At 46.9% G+C, this 22,810-nt stretch overlaps 1 protein-coding gene across 1 annotated transcript in view; it reads left to right on the top strand.

Moving 5' to 3' along the window:
* Positions 1–537: 537 nt before the first annotated feature.
* The window catches only part of MBOAT2 (membrane bound O-acyltransferase domain containing 2), a 49,066-nt gene continuing 26,793 nt past the window's right edge, over positions 538–22,810 (top strand). The window contains exons 1-2 of the mRNA XM_025045734.1: positions 538–683; positions 4,155–4,232. Of these exons, the coding sequence (XP_024901502.1) occupies positions 4,201–4,232 (32 nt within the window). The 5' untranslated portion in view covers positions 538–683; positions 4,155–4,200. The remainder of the gene's footprint in view (positions 684–4,154; positions 4,233–22,810) is intronic.

Raw genomic sequence — 22,810 nt, 5'->3', positions numbered from 1 at the left:
TTCCCCACCAGAGCCGAGGCTCGTGCTTCCCGCTGATTCCCACGTGGTGGTCTTGACCGGCAGGCTCTCCCTGACCCCCCGCCCGCCTGGGGACAGACCTCCAGTGGAAGAGGACGCGTTCGGCCGGACCCTCCGGGATCTGCATCGGATCCTGACCCCAGAGTTTCTCTTCTTTTCGACCTAAGTCATTCAACACGTTTCCCTTTCGCTCAGGCCGTAGGGTACCCACCTGGGCTCCCCATTTCTCTGTCTGAACCCCACGTCCACCAGATTCTTCCTGGTCCCTCAAGGCCTTTCACCACACTGGGCGCCACCTGTCACTGTCACACGTAGCATGGACACTGTGCATCGTCGGCCCATCACTTTGAACTCGAGGCTGTCATCCCTGGGAAAGTCCTTGATTTTTCCGTTTTGTTTCTTTTGGAAGATCTTAATTTTATATAACCTTGGTGTTTTTGTCCTGAGAATTTAAACGTGACAGCAAATTAAAAATTCAAGTCCGCGTTGCTAACGTGAAATTTTAATTTTTCTTTACAGGTCAACTTTGTGGTGTGCCAACTCTTTGCCTTGCTAGCAGCCATTTGGTTTCGAACTTATCTACATTCAAGCAAAACTAGCTCTTTTATAAGACATGTCGTTGCTACCCTTTTGGGCCTTTATCTTGCACTTTTTTGCTTTGGATGGTAAGTATTCTGATCCTATTTAAATGAAGACTTTGGATGTCTTTGTGAATCAGTGTGTAGAAAGATACATTATGCAGAGTTTTGTATACTTATAAAATTTAAAGCGTTTATTTTTAATAGAAAAAATGAAGAGTGGAGAATGGGCTTTGTCTCCAGTTTGGGCTCAGAGGGAAGTTTCGTTAATAATTTATGAAAAAGGACAGACGAAGCATAAAGACATTTTATTCTGTCATGAGGAATCCTTCTCACCTATTTTGCAAATAAATAAACTGTTTAAAATAGTTTTTTATTTCTGGGTAAATGGGTTTTGAGAGTCCGGTAAAACCCATCAATAGAACTCTATTACCGTTTTTTAGATTCTACCATTTAACGAAAAGAGGTGGTTTGTTTTTGGTGGGAAGAATTATTCCAGTGGAAAGCTCTCGTTTATGACCCTTCTGACGCCCTGTGCATTTCCTCCAGTTAACTACTTCTTAATTGTCAGGGCTGCCCCCAGGGTTTAAAGTCAGAAACGCCACCTCCCTGTTTGTTCAGGTGCCTGTGGTTGTGTGACAGCCAGGTGTCGGGGGAGGACACTGCGCCTTGGCAGAGCTGCAGACCCGCAGTGGAAGGGCCGCTTTGTGGTTCATCACGTTTGCTGTATTGTTCACGCAGATCCAGTCTCGGCCCTTTCTGCTGGCGGTCCCATCTTTCACTGGGCTTGACCGCTTGCCTTTTGGAAGACGCGTTAGTGCTCTGTAAAAATAATTGATCATTTTACCAACTTCTGTTTGGCCTAAGCTTTTTTTTTTTTTTTAAACTATCTGCAAGTTTCTTCTAACAGAATCCGCTTACAGTTTTCATTATTTAACTGTCTTGATAACAGTGTCAGGTAAGGAACAGAGCTTAGCCTCTGCAGTCAGACAAACCTGATTCCACTCTGGTGCCTTGGCCTGGTGGCCGTGTGACACTGGATGTGTCACGCACCGCTCCTGGCTTCACTTTCCTTATCTGTAAAGTGGAGCCAGAGATCGCAGTGAGGACCAGCAGACAGAATACTACGGACAGGGGCTGACTTAGCACAACAGCAGCTCACTATGGGCGTGGAAGGTTACACGAGGTCAAGACCACTGTTATCATGGTCCGTCATTACCATCGTCCAGTTGGTGGTGGTCCAGACTAGAAATGTTTATGTTGGCCCCATTTCTTTTTTAGTGTTTATCATGCAGTATTAAAGCAGTCCATTTATTTGTACGTCTTTCTCCCTAGATTAGAAGCACTCTGAGGACAGAGACTGTCTCATCGACTCTTTATTCCTAGTGTCCAGTGTGGTGCCTTTCAGAAAGTACAGGTGTTCAGGAAAGATCAGTTGAATGATGAGAGGCCTTTCTCAACCTTTTAGAAACATGCTCTTATATACTAACAATAAATTTTATACTTGCCTTTAGTGCGATTTGAAGTTCAAAATAGGTAAAATGTGATATCTAAAAACAAACTAAAGTTTTGGAATAAAGGACTGTTTTGTTCTCAGAGTACTTAGGCATCTTGAAAGATTATAACACATAATTCATCAGGTTCCACCTCACCCCTTGAAGAATCAGCTAATGGACACGTTGCCCAGAAAGAAACAACTTTAGTTTCAATGTCAGTCAGGATACCAGCTTTTAGTTTCTTCAACTCTAAAATGACTAGGGTTGGATTATAATAGACTTTTAAGATACCATCTTTCTTGAATTTTTACATTAATAATAACACTTAATAGTTGAATGCTTACTGCCTGCCAGGTACCCCAGTCAACACTTTTCTTGAATTATCTCTTCTAAAAAGTACTAAGTGGCTACCGTGTATTTATTATGCTCGTTTTTCTACTGAGGGCAAACGGAATAGCTGCGTATGGGAAATTATAAAGAAAATCACCAGTGCTGTCAGGGAGCAGAAAAGCAACTTGACTCTTGTCACGGAGGTTGGTGAAACAGGTGAACGCAGATCTGCTCTGTGTGGGTAAACGTCACAATAACAGAGGCTTAGTACCAGGAGGCCGGCTCCCCGAGATGCCAAGCGTGCCATCAGAACGCGGCGCGGGGGCGTTGGGCACCTTCAGGTGGTGTGAGGCACCGTGGCGCTGTTTGAGAAGAGAAACTCTTAGTTTCTACAGTTGTCATTTATTCCTCATCTTCCAAGGAGATTTGCTTAGAAAAGAAAAAATATTTCCCCAGGAGTCCTCAGATTTTTGTTTGTTTGTTTAAGACAAGTATCTTTAATGAGTTCTACTCTCAATTAATAAAGGCCTCTTCAGCATTTTCACGTTACATTCGTCAGTGAGTGGTTAATGCCGGCAGTACACAGAAGGCAGAGAATTAGTTTGAAAAAATGTGTGTTTTAACCATATTTTTTAGCTTCCTCCTGTTTCATATGTGGTTTCCTGCTTCCTCGTGGTCCTCTCGTAGTAGCGTGAGTGCGTGTTTGAGGTGGGATGAGAGACGGATGGACAGGCTCAGTGACCCACGGATGTACTCTTTGCAAAGAGTAAAATAAGTTACTTCTATGGGCCTGCCTTGGAACCTGCTTCCTACTTGTGCTATTTCTATGGAAAAACTTGTTCCAAAATTTAAGTAACTTTTCCATGATGATTAGGTTAAAACATAATTTTAATCATACGTTAAGATCCTTATTAATACATTTAAATTGCGTACAACAATTTGAAATTTTTTTTCATAAATTATTCATGCCATCAAAAGAGAAAGAAATATGCACACATAATTCAGGGATAGTTTGGATTGATTTCAAAACCAGAGATTCTAATCATGTTTTGCATGAATTTTGTGAAACGAATGGATCAATTAGTTCTCATTTAATGGTGAATTTCTACATGGAAAATGCTGTGTTGGCTCAGCCAGAACGTGATTTCGTAGGTCAATTACTGCAAATTGAGTTGACTAGATTTGTACAAGGAAGCTTGTACAAAAAACGTGACTTGAGCCATCACGTTTTCAGAATGAATAGATTCGGGTGTATGTGCCTCTCAGTAAATTCTAATATTTAGTACTTTGCTTTGCGTAATACTTGAAAAGAGAGAGTACAAAGCTGATATTGGAGAAGTTCATTTGGGGAAACAAATAACTGGTGTTCTGACAGGACAAGTCTGAAATCCAGGTTTATGACAGCTTTTCACCACTGTGCCTTGAGTTACGAGACAAGCTGTAATCCGGAGCCACATAACCCCACGGCGCTTTCACGTAGCTCAGGAGAGGTGGAATCCCAGGGGGCCGAGTGTGCCTTGTGGGGTTTGGTTTTATTTTTTCCAGCTCTTCTGGGGCTTGCGGTATGGGCCTCCCCGTCCAGGGTGTTTATGGGATTGTAGGCTTTGGAGATGCGATTTCTCATTCTGTATCTGGGATTGTTCTGTGTTCCGCTTAAACACTTTGCAGCCTAAATTGTCTCACCTCGAAGTTTGCGAATGGGCACTCCTAACAGCGCTCTCACTTTTTATAGGTATGCCTTACATTTTCTCGTACAAACCGGAATCTCCTACTGTATCATGATCATTATAGGAGTGGAGAACGTGCACAAGTAAGTGTTCACTTTGTTCACATCTAAATATGTATTTCATTATAATAGAATTGGATCAAAATAGAATTTTATTTTACAGCATTAAAAATTATTCTAAATTGTAGTTTTTTTCAAGACCTGTCATAAATACAAAAATAAAATCATTCGCATGCATCACTCTTCTGTTTACTTAAAGCAGGGTTTCTAAACCTCGGCATCGTTGACATTCAGGCCAGATAATCTGTGATGTGCAGGGCTGTCCTGTGCACTATAGGACGTGTAACAGCACCCCTGGCCTCTGCTCTCTAGGTGCTGGCGTATCACACCCACAAGCTGTGACTACCAGATATTTTCCAATGTTCCTTAGGGGGCAATACTGCCTCCCTTTAAGAACCGTTGGCTTCGTCTAGGGGCGACGGCAGTGGAAAGGAGTGAGATAAATAGATTGGAGAGAGATTTAGAGGGACTTGGTGATGGATGGGAAGTGCAAGCATGAACGGTGTCAAGGATGACGGCTTGAAATGAAGAGCAGAGGAAAGCACCGTTCTCTGAGGCACCAAATCCTGGAGGTGGGGGGTGTCTAAGGGTACACATTGCAAGTGGGCATGTAGTCAGCACCTAAAACAGTGCTTAGGATGCAGTAAATACTTAGTGAAGCTCTGCTGAATAAATGAATATTGACTTTAAAGCAGCCGTCCCCAACCTTTCTGGCACCAGGGACCGGTGCTCCTATGAGAATCTAACGCCTGATGCTCTGAGGCGGAGCTGAGGCGGTGATGCTGGCGCTGGGGAGCGGCTGCAGATACTGATGAAGATTCGCTCACTTGCCAGCTGCTCACCTCCTGCTGTGCGGCCCGGTTCCTAATGGGACATAGATCGGTATCGGTCCCTGTTTCAAAGTATCTGCAGGAGCTGGTGGCTGGGTGTAGAAGTCTAGGGCAGAGATGTAAGTTTGAGAGTAGAGATATAGAAAACATACTTGGTTGAACACCTAGGGGCAGAGCATAGCGGTGGGTCCCACCAGCAGATCCTGCTGGGAGGGTGGTCCCCTCATAAGTGTGATGGCACGTGCACTGTATTTCTGAATTTGGAAACACATGATTCCACGAATTTTGCACGAGGAAGCATGGACCTATAGCTAACTGATTAGCTTTTTTCCAAATCTCATTCTCTCTGGTGTCTTCAGTGCTCGACTTCTTGGTCATCCCTCTGTTCTGACATCCGCCTTCTCTCAGATTCCGCTGAGTGCACCCCTGGCCGCCCTCTTCCGTCTGTAAAGCGACACTTACAGTTCTTGGTGTTTTAATTTTCATTTTTATAAGAGGAGTAAAATATTTTGTTGGTGTTTCAGGTGAAGCAGTTTGTGTACCATTATGACCCTATTTTTAAAGTGTTGCAGAGATGACAAGTTCAAAGTGATACTGTATTTAATGTCAGACAAAAAGAACTGTGTATGTTTTTAATCTGGACAATGGAAGGAAAACATAGCTAGGTCACTAACAGCAAAGGACTTGTATATTACCGTGTGAACAGAAGAAACATTGGAAGGTTAGTAAATGCACATCTAGTAAAAGGAAATTGTTCCTTTTTCCGAAAGGCAATGGGCATTCCGCGAAGTCAACTTCGTAGTTCTCCGGACCTGCGCTGTCCAGTAGGATAGCCATTTATTACATGTGCCTGTGTAAACTTAAAGTAATTAAAGTTTAAAATCCAGTCGTTCAGTCACACGGCCAGATTTCCGGGGCTCAGCAGCCACCAGTGGGTATTGGCTACTGCATCGGACAGAGAGGGAACATTCCTGTCATCTCAGGGACCACGCAGCGTTAGGGACTTAGAGTTGTAAACGCTGTCGCGTTACGCTTTTACAGTTAGTGTTCGGGAGGCAAGTGCTGCCTGCGTACGTGCTGCCTGCGTACGTGCTGCCTGCATACGTGCTACCTGCATACGTGCTGCTGCTGTTTAGAGCAGGGTGTCGCTGCCCAGATTGGACACTGTGGATGAGCGTGTTGGGGCAGACAGCTTGCCGTGTTGGTGGTTAGGGCAGTGGCAGGAGGTGGGCTTGAACTTGGAAGCGTGTGTTTTGGCCTTCAGTTTCATTTCATAGCCGTACGTGTCTTTTTTTTGACTTTGCTTTTTCTTTCTTTTTCTTTTTGTGCCATCTACATATGCTTATGATAGCCATTTATTACATGTGCCTGTGTAAACTTAAAGTAATTAAAGTTTAAAATCCAGTCGTTCAGTCACACGGCCAGATTTCCGGGGCTCAGCAGCCACCAGTGGGTATTGGCTACTGCATCGGACAGAGAGGGAACATTCCTGTCATCTCAGGGACCACGCAGCGTTAGGGACTTAGAGTTGTAAACGCTGTCGCGTTACGCTTTTACAGTTAGTGTTCGGGAGGCAAGTGCTGCCTGCGTACGTGCTGCCTGCGTACGTGCTGCCTGCATACGTGCTACCTGCATATGTGCTACCTGCATACGTGCTACTGCTGTTTAGAGCAGGGCGTCGGTGCCCGGATTGGACACTGTGGATGAGCGTGTTGGGGCAGACGGCTTGCCGTGTTGGTGTTTAGGGCAGTGGCAGGAGGTGGGCTTGAACGTGGAAGTGTGTGTTTTGGCCTTCAGTTCCATTTCATAGCTGTACTTGTCTTTCTCTTTGACTTTGCTTTTTCTTTCTTTTTCTTTTTGTGTCATCCACATATGCTTATTTTTTTTCACTTAGGCCTTTACGTTAATTTAAAATGTTTTTAACTGATCAGACTTTAAGAATTTCACTTTAATGTATTAGATGGGACTTTTAGCATTCCTAGGTGTTGGCCAAAGATATTATGTGTAATATAGTTTCATTTTTTTTCTTTCGGTCTAGTTTTACATGGTATGTGCAATGTATTTCTTTGAACAGGAGGGTTTAAGTCTTTATTTTATTTATTTATTTATCTTTTTGGGTTTAAGTCTTTAAAATGAAGGATTTGGTCTTCCGTGAGTGCTTAACAGTTTAAAAATTCAAGAATCTCTCTGCTTTATGGACTTTATAAGATTTCATGGTATAGTTGTACTCTATAACAAATCCATGTATACATTAAAACATTTTAATATGAGTTTTGTTTTTGTAGCTTCCTTTAATGCATGTATATGTTGTATTGTTCTGATCCATATCTAATTTACCTTTAAGACTTAATCTATTCTAGAACTCAATGCTCTTTCTAGTTTATATTTTCAGTTAAGCTTTGAAATTTTTGAGGAAAACAATCGAAAACCTTAGGTGATAGAGACAAAGAGAAAAGTTTCGAGGGTTAGAATGTTCTATCTATTAGGACATTAATGCTCCTCAACTAACAGAGGGAGAACTTAACTTTTGCTAGATCTGCCCAGCATTTCCAAGAGTGAGGTTTGGCAGACTGTCTGCAGAGGACCAGATAGCAAGCATTCTCGGCTTTGCAGGACAGGCAGCCTCTGTCGCAGCTCTTCGGCTCTGTCATTGTCCTGCAAAAGCACCGTAGACGAGACGTGAACCACTCAGCTCAGCCGCGCTCCCGTGAGACCGCAGCAATGGGCAGTGGACTGTGCTCAGCCAACAAGTGCTCTCAGCACGCTCCTGCACAGAGATCTTAACAGGGGGAGGGGGCAGTAGTTTCAAAAATACAAAATAAGCGTAAGTTTGCCAAGTGATCATTTGAAACTTGCTATAACACAAATAGTGGGACACGTGAACTTTCTTTAATGATTTACTGCGGATTATTGTTCTGAAGCAGGTGGTTTCTGAAATGTGAGTTGAAATGTTTGCCTTCTTCTTGGCATAGCTTTTGTGAGAAAGGCTAGTTGAAATGATGCACAGCCTGACGTTTAACACTCAATGTGATTAAGATGATTTTAAAGAGTAGTAAAACCACAGGATAGAAGAGCGACCTAAAAAAAAATCAGTTTTATTTCTACGTATTAGAAATGAACAGTCCGAAAGTGAAATTTAAAAAAATCCATTCATTGTAGCATCTAAGTAATAATAATGTGCTTAGGAATAACTTTATTAAAAGAGGTGCGAGACCACTACACTGAAAGTAAAAATCACTGCTGATAAGAACACCTAGACAGATGGAGAGGTGTACCATATTCATGGATTGGAAGACCCAGTGTCGTTAAGATGGCAATTTCCCACAATCGATGAGTGGATACAGTGCAATACCTATCGAAATTTGGTTGCAAAACCGACTGTATAAATTCACTAAAATTCATCGACCTCTTACTTAAATTAGGTGTTTTATGGCATGTAAACTTTACTTCAGTAAAGCTGTTAAAAACACAAGAGCATTATAAAGAGAAATGCAAGGAGGAAGATCAATATTAAAATAAAATAGCATACTTTTTGAAAGTTGGTTTAGGGAGTTTGTATATTTTCTCATTTCAGCAAATTTATAGATGTTCCCATGCACCCACATTTTTCTGAGTTGAGTTATGAGCGAAGGGCCAAAAGGAACATCGAAGACCTACAGTGTCCTCAGAGGAAGGGAATGCAGATGTTGAAGGGAGAGCTGAGCTATCTGTAAATATCGGAAGGGGACATGCCTGTGTTCTTCGGAGCACTGAAATGGAATTGGACTTTGAAGAGGCACCTTTTTTTTGGCCCGAGGAAGGACAGCCTCAGTTATGGGGAGAGTGTTTAACAGTGAGATTTGTGGGGCACTGCGTTTGTCACTGGCGATGCGTAAGTAGATGCTTGGGGGACGCTGGTTTGGCTGCTATAGGATGTGGTCGTGCCAGATGCCATCCAGATGCTTTTCTTATGGGAGCGCCTGACAAGCCACTGTCGGAGCTGCTGGAACCACAGAATGTGAGCTGTTCGCGAGCCCCTTCACCCCCACCCCTCAAGCCCATAAAAGGCCCTAAGTGAAACTTAGAAGCTCTGCGGTTTGGTGTGCATTCCCTGTCCTCTCTCTTTTATGCCTTAGTTCATTTCTTTTTTCCCTTTGTGTACCCCGGACCTTATTTATTTATTTACTTTGTCTTCCACCAAAACCTGGGGAAGGGGAGAGCAGAAAGGGGGCTGACTGTGTGCCAGGCTGAGTGCCGAGAGCTTTCCACTGGAGTGGGGTGGCGGCACCCTCATTTTACAGGCCAGCGAATGGGGACTCTGAGTTGCTAGGTAACCGTTTGAGCTCAGGTAGGTTGGAAGTGACAGATTTGAACCCACGTCTGCTCTGTCCCAAGGCCTGTTGTTTATTCTTCCATAACAAGCTGTTTCAGGCAAATTAATTTCATTTGACTGAAATTCTTCCCACTGTCTGTCACAGGCAGTATTTTTGGTCTTTATCTCTGCTTGTGAAATGGGAAGGTGTCCCTGTCAAAGGAATGACAGCCGTCAGCTCACGGAGCGGAGTCTGTCCTGAGAGGCGGGCTGAGGGAGTGTGGCTGAGCTTCCTTCTCTTGGTTTTGGCATCTTGCCGTGTTTGAGAGCTGTCTCCAGGGTTTCCTCGGGCGTGTGCGTGTGTATGTGTGAGAAATGGTTGGGACTTATCCTTCCTACCTTAGATGACCTCCTTGTTCCCCCAGAGGTCATGAGCTCTGGGGATCAGTGGCCGGAGCCTGTCTCCCGGGACCCGTGCTGTGCGGAGGGCGGACTCTCTCTGTCGCTGCAGCCCCGAGACCCGGAGCTGGCTCGCTTCAGCATAAGCTCTGCAGTTTGCCCCGGCCCCAGTCTCCCTGTGCTGGGAACCCTCTCTGCCCAGCCTCCCGTCACCGCACACCTTTCCCTGGGCTGCAAGACGTTTGTCTCACTGCCTGCCAGTTTCTTTTAGCCTCCATGCTGGGGTGTCGGTCCCCAGGACACGTGCCCCCAGGGCGGGGAGCAGTGAGCAGCGGGACTCACTGAGCAGAGTACCTTGTAGGGCTCGGGGAACATGTGCCTCATGCAGAAGGTGGGGAGGGGGTGGCAAATAGACCGCGTCCACGCGAAGGAGCCATGTGCATCACACTCAGGGCCGACCTTCCTGGAGGCCACGGTGCGTGATTGTGACACGCACAGGTGACAGCTAGGCTTTAACTGGCTGAAGGGACAGTGCGGAAGGGCTTTGCTGGCAGGATGAACAGCACGGGCACAGGCATTTAGGCACGAAAGAGCGTGGCGGGGAAGTGTCACCAGCTTAACACATGGCCGGGTTGTCGGGTGTGATTGGACTTGTGTGTGGGCACGTGCTGCGGGGAGGGATAGTGTCACACCCACAGGGACACTTCGTGAGGCCTCCCATCTCCCCTGGCTGGAGTATATTATTTGTGTAGTAGTTGCCTTGTCCTATCAGATGAGAAACAGATTAATCAAATGTGATTTGTATACTGAGGGTATAGATAGGACTGAATTTTTACTGTTTTAATCTAGTATTTCTCTAGCATATTCCATTAAAAAATGGGCACACACGTGCCTTGCTTACAGAAAAACGTATGAGAATAATTCCGACATGTATCTAGATGTGTGCCCCAACTAGCCACGCGCGGATGAGTGCGCAGTGAGTGCTGTCTGTGCACGCGGTCCCCTCACACGGACGTCAGCTGAGCGGCTGCGGTCCAGATGCACGCACCTCTGTCTCTCCCTCTCGGTTGGAACCTGGACCCTGTCTGTCTTTTATACTGATCTGTCCCAAGGTCCTAGCAGACTGCCCGGCATGTGGCAGGTCCTCAGCAAATATTTGCTGTCAGAATGAGTCCAAGACGCAGCCTGTTCTTCCCCTGCCACCCTCCGAGAGCACGTTCTCCATCAACATTTTCCTGTCCTGGAAACTGCAGTCTCTCTCCTCCACGGCCTCGTCCACTCTGTCCCCTCTGCCTGGAGGACCGTCCCTCCTTGTCCCTTCTCTCTTCCTTCAGGTTCCCTTTACTGTTATGCCCATAGAGTCTTGTCCAGATGCCCTAACCGAGGACAGATTATTTGTCACCACTCTCATGGAATTGTGTTCCTTTCTTCTGCAAATTTATCCCGATTCTTAAATTATAAATATTTCGAAGAGCCGAGTAGCGTGTTTTGCCTTTGCAGACTGCAGATTCTGTGTTGGCAGACATGTCGTGCCTGTCTTGTTTTCTGAATGTGCAGAACCTCGGAGATTGTGCGTCCTCAGTAAGCGTCTGTTGAGTGAAAGAGTGAATGAGTGGATGAGTGGATGAGTGAAGGGTCATGTGACTTCCGCACCAGAAGCTCCTGCTTTCAGGTCACTGCCTGTTCCCTCCTCTAGGACCCTGGGCTGCGTGCTGGGCTGCCCCAGGGGAGTTTGTGAGCAGCCGCTGCCCTGGGCGTCTCTTCCGGGCAGAGCACAGCCCCAGCCCCAGCCCCGTCCTCGGACCTGGGCCTGGGCACCTGCTGGCCTTTGCTTTCGTCTCTGTTCCCAGGGAGAGTGGAAGGGGCGGGGCGGGGGGTGGAGAGAGCCCCCCACGTAGGCCATGGAAGCGGGGTGCGGAACCGTGTCTCAGCTCGGCCGCGGGGGTCGGGACGGCGGTGCGGTGGCACCCCGCCCCCCCTGTGCCAACCACGCTTCGTGGGGACCCGAGTGCCCTGCACGTCAGTTGTTTTGTTTTTTAACTTTTCCGTGGGAAAACTTGTTTCGCATCTCAAAAAACCTCAGACCTTTGGAACGCAGAACAAGGAAGGTCCATTATTTAAATACGAGCAGCAGAAATGTGGGATGGTTAAAATGGAAAGGGTGGGAAAGGCCGTTGGCCTTGAGAAGTTAAGCGGAAGTATTTTCTTTATGACTCGGTGAGTCATTTTCAACAAAACAACCGACCTAGAGAAATAAGTATAAAAGACACACGTGACTGTCAAAGGTTTTCGTGTCTGCGCGGTGATGTTGGGTAAACTCACGGGTTGCCGAGCCGGGCGCGGGGCTGTATCGTAAGCGCGTAGCGAGGTGATTTCGCGCCTGCCACCGTGGGCTCTGTGACCAGCGTGAGCAGACATCCATGGTGTTTCCAGATGCTCAGAGATGGTGGACATGTGGTCCTCACCCTCTGGTTTGCTTGGGGACATTAACACTGCCAGTCATGCAGCAGATACTCATGACGCTGAGGCCGGGATCCAGCGATGGATCAAGGACACGGCCTTCACGGGAGCTTCCCGTCACCCTCCCAGCCGCACTGTGACTGCAGTTCCAGAGGGCGCTGTGCTTAGGGCTGAGGAAGCATAAAGCAGGGAGAGGCACGCGTGGGAAGCAGTAGAACCCGGACTGTTTAAGTATCAGCCGTACTGCATAGTCAGCAGAATAAAACAATCGGAAACAGAGCACAGATATTTAGTGTTAAGTAGAATTATGCTAAGGTATATTTTTAAAAATTGGGAGATATTAAAAAAAATTTTGTTCAGACGCCTCCTTTATTGATGATGAAATCAAGCGGCATGCGATGCCTTGAGAAAGGGTGGATTCAAACCCCGTGGCCTTCACGATCGGACGAGCCCCGGTTCGGAGTCGGAGGTGAATGGCTTCGAATTCAGGCCCTGCTAAGTTGTCATTGGCTTTGGACCTTGGCCACGTCACTTTATCTTTTCACGTCTAAATTAGATTAAGCCAGTAACTCAGTGAGGAGCACCTGCCTCCCTGCTTCGGCCTGTGGCTGTCCAGGTGAGCCCCGTCTGCATAAGGGGCTCGGCCACCAAGCAGAGGCACTCCAGTTCCGGATGCAGTGCTTTGGAAGGTCCTTCTTAGTGACACGGTGCTTTGGTGGCGTTCGTTTTCTCCTCACGACGTCGTGTCAGAACCTGTAGGTGTTCGCACTGTCGTTTTCACCGCCGTGCGTGGTGAATCATTTTTCACGTTTTGCCCTCTCCAGAATGCAGACGCCTCAGCAGGGATGTCTCACTCATTCGTTAACCAGCGTGTCGAGCCCACGGATGATAGACGCTCAGCCAGCGAGGTTAGCCGTTGTCCTCTCGGACGAGGATTTGTGGGTCCTTGCTTTCGCGTCTTTTTTCCGTAGGTCTGGTTTTGGTTGGGTTGGGTATCGTCCGCCGAGCGCACTCATGCGCGCTGCAGGCCTTCAGCGGCCTGGCTGCCAGGTCCACTCGGCCACTCTGCTTGCGTTTCTGGTCTCCTGTCCTGCTCAGTCCTCTTCCCCCAGGGAAGGGCAAGGCACATTTAGCTGATGTGGCCCTGCAGAGCAGCTAGGACGGGGGCCATTTTCACCGTCCTCTGCCAGGACCGACGAGACGCCTGCCGAGTGGATTCCTACACGAAGACACGGGGGAGACTGCCTGAACTCTGCTAGCAAGCAATGATGGTTTGGACGTGCCACATGGCGGGCAGAAGCCTCAAGTCACTTGAAAATTTGTCCTCCTGAAGTTAATTAGCAGTGCTTGGTGGCTCCGCAGGAACTCCGTGGGGAAAATATTAACTTCACCGAAGGCAGTCCCCAATCCCACGAGAGGGAGCAAAATGTGGCAGGCGGGGCACCAGACGCTTAGCGTTGTCCTGTCATGCGCTCTGTGGACCATATTTGAAAGCCTCGCAGTGGTTTGGAATAAAGGTCCAGGTCCATTTGGTACTGCTGTGCTAGAAATTGAATGGAAAACCATGAGTAATTCTAGAAATGATTTTTTAATTCATCGTATCCTCCTAATGGTTAATGTTTCAGTAATCACTGTGCATCAGCCATCGTGCATAGTGCATGCATTGTCCCTAAATGTGAGCCCAGCCCTTGCAGGTGGGCGTGGCAGACCGGTTTCCCAGGGCGACAGGTAAGTGGTAGATCTGAGATTGGGTTTGGGCGATGGCACCCAGGGCCCAAGCCTTTTCCTTCTGCACTGTGTTACTTCTGAGCATTGAGCATTATGATTTTGAGGAGGTGTCATTAAAAAGAAGTGACAAAATAACTAAAGCCTTTACTATTTTAATGTCAGTTGACTAAAATTAGAATCGAAAATACTTTTAGATAAATTAGTGTAGGAAAAAAGTACTGACTTCCTCCTACTTGTCGCTAGCCTGTTAAACAGCCCATAGTCCAAGCAATTATGGAAAGACAGGCAAAAGGCGCTAGAAGAAATGTCTGGTGGCCTGAGAGCTGGCCAGGCGTTTTGGTGAAAGGACGTTACAGCAGGGAGCCTGGGAATGTATTTTTCATAGTGTGAATGGAGCTTTTGCTTGAACTTGATGAAGCCCAGATCGTGGTCTCTTCCTGGCGTAGACGTTAACCTCGGCGTGCTGCGGGGGGCCTGCCTTCGCGTGACCCGCCTTCGGAGCGAGGTAACGCCCACGCCCCGGACGGCCACGGATGCGTGATTTCTCTTCGGTTCTCTTTAGTTGACATTTTTCAGTTCCCTGTGCCGCTCTTTTCAAAGATCTGTCTCAATCTTAGCTCCCTTTAAATGCATTCGCTTCATCTCTATCCTCAGGAGATAAAGATTCAGAGTCAGGCCTTTAGGAGGAACAAACAGGAGGCGGCGGGGAAGAGACCTCCGTGGGGAGATGTGAGTTGACCTCTGCGGGTGTTGCCGCCTGGGCAGAGGAGGTGGCTGCCCCGTCTCTGGTCCTGTTCATTGCCACCTTTGCCCACATGTCTAAAACCAAATGCATCCTCAGCCTCAGGTCTCTCCTTTCTTAAGTTCCCTTTTGAGCAGCCAAGCCGGATAGTGAAATCAACCTCCCGTCTTCCTCCCTGTCTCCTCCACATCCGGCCACCACCTAGCGCTGTCCGTGCTTCAGTTTCCACGGGGGCCGCTCTGAGGGTCGGACGTTTGTCAGGCACTGGAGGCAGCGCCTGGCACGCGGTAGGCCCTGGTCAGCTGGTATTAACGCACCCCACCTGATGCATCAGGTCCCCTGCTGCTCTGCAGTGCTAGCCCTGTTCACCGCCTCGTCCCTGGATGCCCGTGTCCGTCTGCCAGCTGGTCGTGCTGCCCCTTGGTCTGTCCCGCACCCCGCAGCCCAAACGATCTTTTTAAACACCGGCCCAGCCGTGCCTCGGGCCTTCGCCCCGCCTTCCTCTCCACTGGCGGACGCAGCGCCGGCTCCTTGACCGAAATCGTCGCCGCCACAGCGGCCACTCGTCGCTGTGCACACACACTCCACCGCGTGCGCTCGGTTCCTCTGGACTCGCCGGGAGCCCGCGCCCCAGCCTGGAGCCTGCTGGTTTCTCGGAGCCCTGGTCGTGCTGCCCCTTGGTCTGTCCCGCACCCCGCTGCCCAAACGATCTTGCTTATCTGTGACCTCTGGGCTGAAGCCCGTTCCCCTTCCCCCCGTCCTGATGTCACTCTCACCTGTACATTTCCTGCGCTCCTGACCTTACACTGTCCGTGCACATTTGTTCACGGGCGCGGGGCCACGGGCACGAGGGCCTGACCCGGAGCCCCACCGCCTTCCGCTGTCGCTCAGCTGCTTAGTAGCTTTGCCACACTGTCCGGGTTATTGTCCTCCCTACCCTCAGTTTCCTCGTTTGTCAGTTAGGAGTAATGGCGATGCCTGCCCCGCAGGTGCGCTCCGGGTTATTGTCCTCCCTACCCTCAGTTTCCTCATTAGTCAGGAGTAGTGGCGATGCCTGCCCCGCAGGTGCACAGTGAACGCGATGTGAGATAACACAGCGCACTTCGCTCGTCTGAGAGCCCGCCGGCTAAGCCGTGCCGCCGTCCTCTGCCCCACGGACAGGGATCACGTGTCAGCAGCTGCGAGAGGACTCTCGATTTCCAGCGTGTTAAAACGGGGCACGCGGAGCCCCGGGCTGGAGCTGGTGGGAGCCGCGCTGGGGTCAGCCTGTCCGCTTTGCCGCCCGCGCTGGACTCTGAGCCCGAGCTGCTGGGGACTGAGCTCCTTGCAAGCTTGTGCTCTCAGGTGGCACCAGACATAAAGGATTAGAATGCGCGTTTGAACACAGCTGAATCGACTGTGCCCACGAGCTGCCCACGCGCGTTCTGAAGCCCACGCCAACGGGCAGACTGGAGAGCGCCCCTTGTCCCAGGTCCCGGTTTCTGAGAGACCCCGACCCGCTCGGCTCTGCTCACCTCTGGTGGGGGCTTCTTCCTGGTCCCGCTTCTTGGATCTTTTGTATCGTAAGCTGAAGTAAGGATTATGGAAAACTGTAATTCACAGTCTTTCTTGCTGCCCTTGCTTTTAAGACCTTTACAGAATTAACTGAATCACTCTATTTACTTTTTCTGCTTTCCACCTAAATATTTTTTCACCCCGAAGTATAATGGAAGAGAGACGAGTGACCTTCTGTGCGGGTGGGAGGGTGATCAGGACCCTTAATTAAAATGCAGCCCCTGAAGAAGAGAGGGTGACAGGCTTCTCGTCCAGGGTTGGTGGTGGCCCGAGGTCTTTGAATTGGGGAAGGCTAGGGGGTGAAGTGAAGCTTTTCCCAAACATTTTTTCTTCAGAGTCCTGGTTTTAGTAGCAACTGGAAGGGGCTAAAATCTGGATGCGTTTTTTTTTTGTTTTTGTTTTTTGGCAGATATTCGTGTGTCTCAGTTGTCCAGAATTTTGTCATTACGTTGCCAGATATAGTAGTTGGTATTACTAAAAGTTTTAAATTTTTGTTTCTGTGTAGTATCGTAAGCTGAAGTAAGGATTATGGAAAACTGTAATTCACAGTCTTTCTTGCTGCCCTTGCTTTTAAGACCTTTACAGAATTAACTGAATCACTCTATTTACTTTTTCTGCTTTCCACCTAAATATTTTTTCACCCCGAAGTATAATGGAAGAGAGACGAGTGACCTTCTGTGCGGGTGGGAGGGTGATCAGGACCCTTAATTAAAATGCAGCCCCTGAAGAAGAGAGGGTGACAGGCTTCTCGTCCAGGGTTGGTGGTGGCCCGAGGTCTTTGAATTGGGGAAGGCTAGGGGTGAAGTGAAGCTTTTCCCAAACATTTTTTCTTCAGAGTCCTGGTTTTAGTAGCAACTGGAAGGGGCTAAAATCTGGATGCGTTTTTTTTGTTTTTTTTTTGTTTTTTGGCAGATATTCGTGTGTCTCAGTTGTCCAGAATTTTGTCATTACGTTGCCAGATATAGTAGTTGGTATTACTAAAAGTTTTAAATTTTTGTTTCTGTGTATTTGCTGACTTTCTAGGAAAGGCCGAATCGGGGACCGTTAATCAGATGGTGTTTTGAACCAGAATCCAAAGGTCTTAATCTTGATATAAAGCATAAAAGTCTATATTTTGAATGATAAAACAATCTTGCTTAATACCAACAGCCCAGACCCAAAATTTTAACGTATATTCGCATTGCTTTCAGAAATTCCCTTTGTAAAGAACAATTAAGTGACTTCGATGTGTCACTGAGCCAGGTGTGGGAGCAGAAGTTGGCTTTTGTAAAAAAGCTAAACAATAGCTGGGTGGTTTGGTTCGTTTCTGTAATCTGTAAACAGAGTGAGAACAGGAAAGAAGCGAGTGACTTCATGGGTCTGTGTCACTGTTTGTATCTGGTCGAGTGAGTACAGCTAAGCTCCTTTCCTTTTATTCGTGAATAAGGCTTTGTAGGGGAACAACAGCATCCCTCACGACTTGCGTTAGAACTCCGCGAGCTCCCCCCGTTCCAGCCGAGACAACGCCTGGCCGGAGAAGTGGCAGAGATGACCCACGAGCCCCGGCTGCTCCGGGAGAGCGGCATTTTATTGAGGGACGTAAGGTGACCTGGAAGCCTCTAGGAAGGAGTTAGGAGTGTGTTCTGGCGTCTCCGTGTCCAGGGAGAAGCCTAAGGTGGTTACAGAGGACGGTGCCATTCCAAAGTGACTGGGGACAAAAGAGACACCTCCGAATCTTGCCTGAAGACAGCCTGGCTGTCTTTTGCTGGTAAAGAAGGTGGTATTTAGAGGTGGTTTCAAATTCGTCTGTTAGCGTAGCAGGTGACTTCCCGGTGACAACTCCGTTCTCTCTTCCCGGTGACGCCTGGCAACCCCTTCCAGCCGCCGAGACTTCACTAGACGTGGAGACGTTTCTGACTTTCTGGATCTGTGCTGGGACTTTACCTACCATGGAAATACTGTTTCCACACTAGCTCGCAAAAAAATAAACAACCCATTTTAATTGATAGAACGTCCTTTTATAGCCGTAAAACTGGACGAACTTGTCAGAACCATTTTAGGGCTCTGGAAATTGACCAAAAGCAAAACGACAATTTGAGAAGCGTTTATTCATGAAAAGCTGCTGGCCTTTGAGTAAGAACAGTGGGAATCGGCGGTATGTTCGCCTGGGGTCACCTGCATTCCTCGTTCCTTGGCGAAGCAAGCCTCCTAGTGTAGGGCTGGCCATGGAAACAGCGTGTGACACCAGAGGCCGTTGACTTGATTTGGAGCGGACGGCAGCAAACCTGTGCAGTAAGTAGCTAACAATGCCTCCAGCTCTCCTATCCCGAGGACGTGGCCGTACATCGAACAGAAAGGAAACAGGAGAGCCCTAAAGAAGATCTCTGTGCAGCCCTGGCCCACGGGAGGCTGCCTCCATGCCCAGGGGAAGCCCAGGAGGGCCTGGAGGGGAGTAGGGCTGGGGCTGGCCTGAAAACTGGTGGACCACCAGCTGAGCTCTCAAACCAGAAAGCAGAAGCCTTCCTGGCTGAGGTTATTGAGCATAAGCTCCAACTAATCACTGGCTGACCACTGAGCTATGCAGATACAGAGTGACCCCCTAGAGCTTTTTTTGTGGAGAAATGGCGGGGTAAGGGGGGAAACAGTCAGTTGAAACTGTCTCTAAATGGATCCAGGTGTTGAATTTACCAAAGACTTCAAAGCAGCTTTTATAAATATGTTCAAAGAATTAAAAGAAGATGCTATGACTATGACTCAACGAACAGGGAATATCAACAAAGAAATAGGAAAAAGAACCAAACAAAAGTCCTCGAGTTAATTCAATAAATAACCAAAACGAAAAGTTTACTAGATGTGCTACATAGCGGTTTGTGATAGCCAAAGAAAGAATTAGTGAGCTTAAGATGGATCAGTCGATATTAGCCAGTCTGTAGAACAGATGCAGAAAAGCATCAAAGAGAAACAAACAGCTTAGGTGATCTTTTCATAATCTGACTGTATTTTTGTCCTTCTGCATGTAGTGTGAATAGGGAACCTTTTTGTTTCGGAAAAGAAAGCTAACTTTTATCCTCGTTTACCTCGTTCATCCTCCTCCCATTAATTTTGCATGCCGGCTTCCAGTAATTGCAGTTGTACAGTGAGTCTTTTTGAACTTTCTCCTCTGGTTAATCTTTTGGTGTATTTTTGAAAGCACACTGCATTATAAATCACCGTGGCATATTTTATCTGCTAGGATAGGGCAAGTCTTCCTTATTATATGTTTAGTTTTCCAGAAGACCTTGACAATCAGCCAGTCGAGTTCCACTAAAAGCGTTGTTAGGATTTGACTGGGATTATCATGATGAATTGAGAGGTTAATTTGAGGAGTGTGGACTTTGATGTTATTTGAATTTTCAAAGTACATCTAAAAGTAAGTTAATCCATACTAACACTTCAAAAATTTTCACATGTCTTCCCCCAGGAATTATTGATGTTTTTCAAGGCCGAAAAGTACTGAATGTTTTGATAGATTTTTTTTTAACATTGAGGAAGCATCCTTTTCACTTAGTTTACTAAGAGTTTCGTTACGTGGAAACATTACTGAGTTTTATTAACTGCCTTTTTATGTATCTACTATAACTGTTTTTTCCTTTGACTCAACACATTAATGATATATATTACTCGTCTTCCTATATTGAATCATACTTGCATTTATCAAGTAAACTCCACTTGACCGAGGTCAACTATGAGTTTTAGTGTGCTAAACTTTTATTAAGGAATTATTTCGCTTGTCTATTGCAGCATGACACACCACCCCAAACTTAGTGGGTTAACAAACATTTATTATTACTTTTCATGGTTCTGTATGTTGACTGGACAGCTGGCCAGCTTTTGCTTAGGGTCTGATGTGGTTGGGACTGCAGCCATTTGAAAGTTTGCTTGACAGTCCATGAGGGTTTTCCTCTACAGCGGGTGGTCGATGTAGGCTGTTGGCCGGAGACCAGAGCACTTGAATGTCGCCTTTGTACGTGGGCTCAGGCGGCTCACACATGATGGCCGGGCTCAGAGAGAACGTGCCCAGGACAAGCCATCCAAGAAACCCAGGAGGAGCCTGCAAGCCTTCTTAGGACCTCGCTTCGAAGTTTCAGGAAGCCATTTCCATTGCACGCTCTTTGCAAACCAATTTATTAAGTCCCACCCAGATCCAGGGAGAGGAGAGTTATGTGGCAGCTCTCGATACGCAGTTCCACAAGTGCGAAAGGGAAGCCTGTTTGGGGACAGCGAGCTCCGGAGACAGTTCTTAAAAACCTGTCTAGCAGACAGGGTCTAAGAGGCACGCCCTTAACGTTCTTAGAAACTCTTTCTTAAATCTGGGAGGTCTTACAGAAGTGTGCCCTTCATCTTTCTGAGGTGTCACCAGAGCGCCCTTGACTCCATCGTTACCCTGACTCTGAGTATTTTGCTGACCAGAAAATCTATCCTGAACCCTTTCTGTTTACCTAAGTTCTGCCCCGAACCTGGACATTTTTCTTTTATCGTTCATCTCTTCCTGTCCATAGCTTGTCATGTGCATCCGAAAGAAACCAGTTGTGGCTTTTATTAGGTATGTTTTCCTTTTTCCACATTAAGACAAGCGACGGCGTTGCCCAGCTTCTGCCGGTGTGTGGCGCGGGCTGCCTTTTCCCTGGTCTCCAGTTCCGGTTTGCCCACCGCCCCTCCGGTCCTCGCTCACCATCTCCCCAGGACCGTTCCTGCTCCCACCTGCTCCCCTGCCCGAAAACCAGTGCTGCGATGTAGGGTTTTGTTTTGGTAACACCCTATTTTCACTTACCGATTTCTGCTCTGATCACGTCACTACATCAAAATGTAGTGGCCTAAAACAAAGTGGTATATTCTTTTGCTTATGATTTCGTGGGACGGGAATTCAGGGAAAGGTTCAGCTGGGCAGATATCTTTTTTTCATATGACATCAGCTTCTTCACTCACGCACCTTAGGACCTGGCACCGCTTGGCGCCTCTCTGTCTCACTCTCTCCTCCCCCTGCATCTCATTCTCCAGAGTCTCCGCGTGTGGTGGCCTCGGGACAGTAACACTTCTTTCCTGACAGCCAGCTTCCAAAAAGCAGGAAGTAGAAACTGCCAGGCTAATAGGGTCCATGCCTGGAAATAGCAAAGTATTACATCTGCCGTAAATTACTGCTTAATGCGGTTGGAGGGCCAACCCAGATTCAAAGTGTGGAGAGAAACAGACCCTGCCTCTTGATATGTGAGCAGGTGGTCAGGTTGTAGAGAGCACGTGACCCAGGAGATGTTGTTACAGCCGTCTTTGGAAAATGCAATCTGCCATGTGATTTTTAGAAATTATTTTAAGTTCGTTTTTTCATTACTTTGTGTGCATAGGCATATGTGCTATTTTATCAAATATAGGTATCAAGAAATCTATTAACTTTGTAAATCATTTAAATTAGGAAGCTTTCTTTCATTTTTCTCTGCTCAAGAATAATTCAGGTAGATCAGAATTAACTATTTGTGCAAAGTTTGAAAGAACTCCATAAAGTCACCCGAGTTGCCTACATGAGAAAGTTTAAGATTTTAATTTAGTTGGAATGTTGCAGAAATGTTGCAAAAATCAGACCGGGGGAGAAACCCAGCAGCACTTGGAGAGTTGAAGAACTCAGGTTCATTACGCCGCCGGCGGTCCCAGAAGAGCTGGTGCTCTGTAGATCTGGGCCCTGAGCTCAGATGCAACTGAGCTTTTATAGGGCTTATCTGCACAGTTTCATCTGGCCAGTCGGCATGGGCCGATTGGTTAATTTGTTCTCAGGCAGTTACAGAGCAGGAGAGTTGCTACGGGTTGCAGTTAGTTATATTTGTCATTTAGACAGAACAAGCAAAAGGGAGGATGAGTCTTTAGTGGATTTCGAGGTCACTCTGCCTTTTGGCCTATACGGCAAACACATCTACAGAACTGCTTTGTTCTGCACAAAGAGCTGATTATAAGGTTAGCCTTTTGAGTGAAAATTCCTCTTCAAAATATATTGTTTTTTTTTTTCCTATTGATTTCTTATGACACACACACGTATCTATATGTATGTTTAGAAAGGTTTCTTTAGAAAGATTTCTTTCCCCAGCTTGAGAACATTTGATCGCTTATCCACAGCTTATATGTGCTTTGGTTTTCTGTTAGGTGTATATTCCTTGACTCTGTCTAGAATCGTGTAGATGAAGGTGTATGTAGCACCCTTTCCCCCGCCCGCATTGCTCACTGAGCAGGTGAGAACCCGTCCCTTCCTGCTGCTTTGCACTGCAGCTTTCATTTTCTGCAGTGTTATATACTCTAGAGTCTGTTTCTGGGTTTCTGTTCTCTTCTGTTGAAATATAAATTTTCCCCCATACTATGATTTTAATTATTGTAACTCTCTCCCAAGCATTTTAAGATTGTGAAAAATCATTAAATGTCTGTGCCTATGAAGTGTGAACAAATGCTACCTGATTCACACTCAGGGCGTATGCTCGTTAAACTATTGCAGACAAGTTTAAAAAATCTTGTTAAGAATTTGTTTAATTTATATTTTAGCCAAATATTTTTGTGCTAACTTTTGTTTTTGAGGAAGAAGGAGGAATGGTTAGAACAGATACCA

Source organism: Pteropus alecto, unplaced genomic scaffold, assembly GCF_000325575.1.
Source record: "Pteropus alecto unplaced genomic scaffold, ASM32557v1 scaffold61, whole genome shotgun sequence".
NCBI lineage: Eukaryota > Metazoa > Chordata > Mammalia > Chiroptera > Pteropodidae > Pteropus > Pteropus alecto.
Note: the sequence above shows the minus strand (reverse complement) of the source record. Positions and strands in the feature narration are given on the sequence as shown.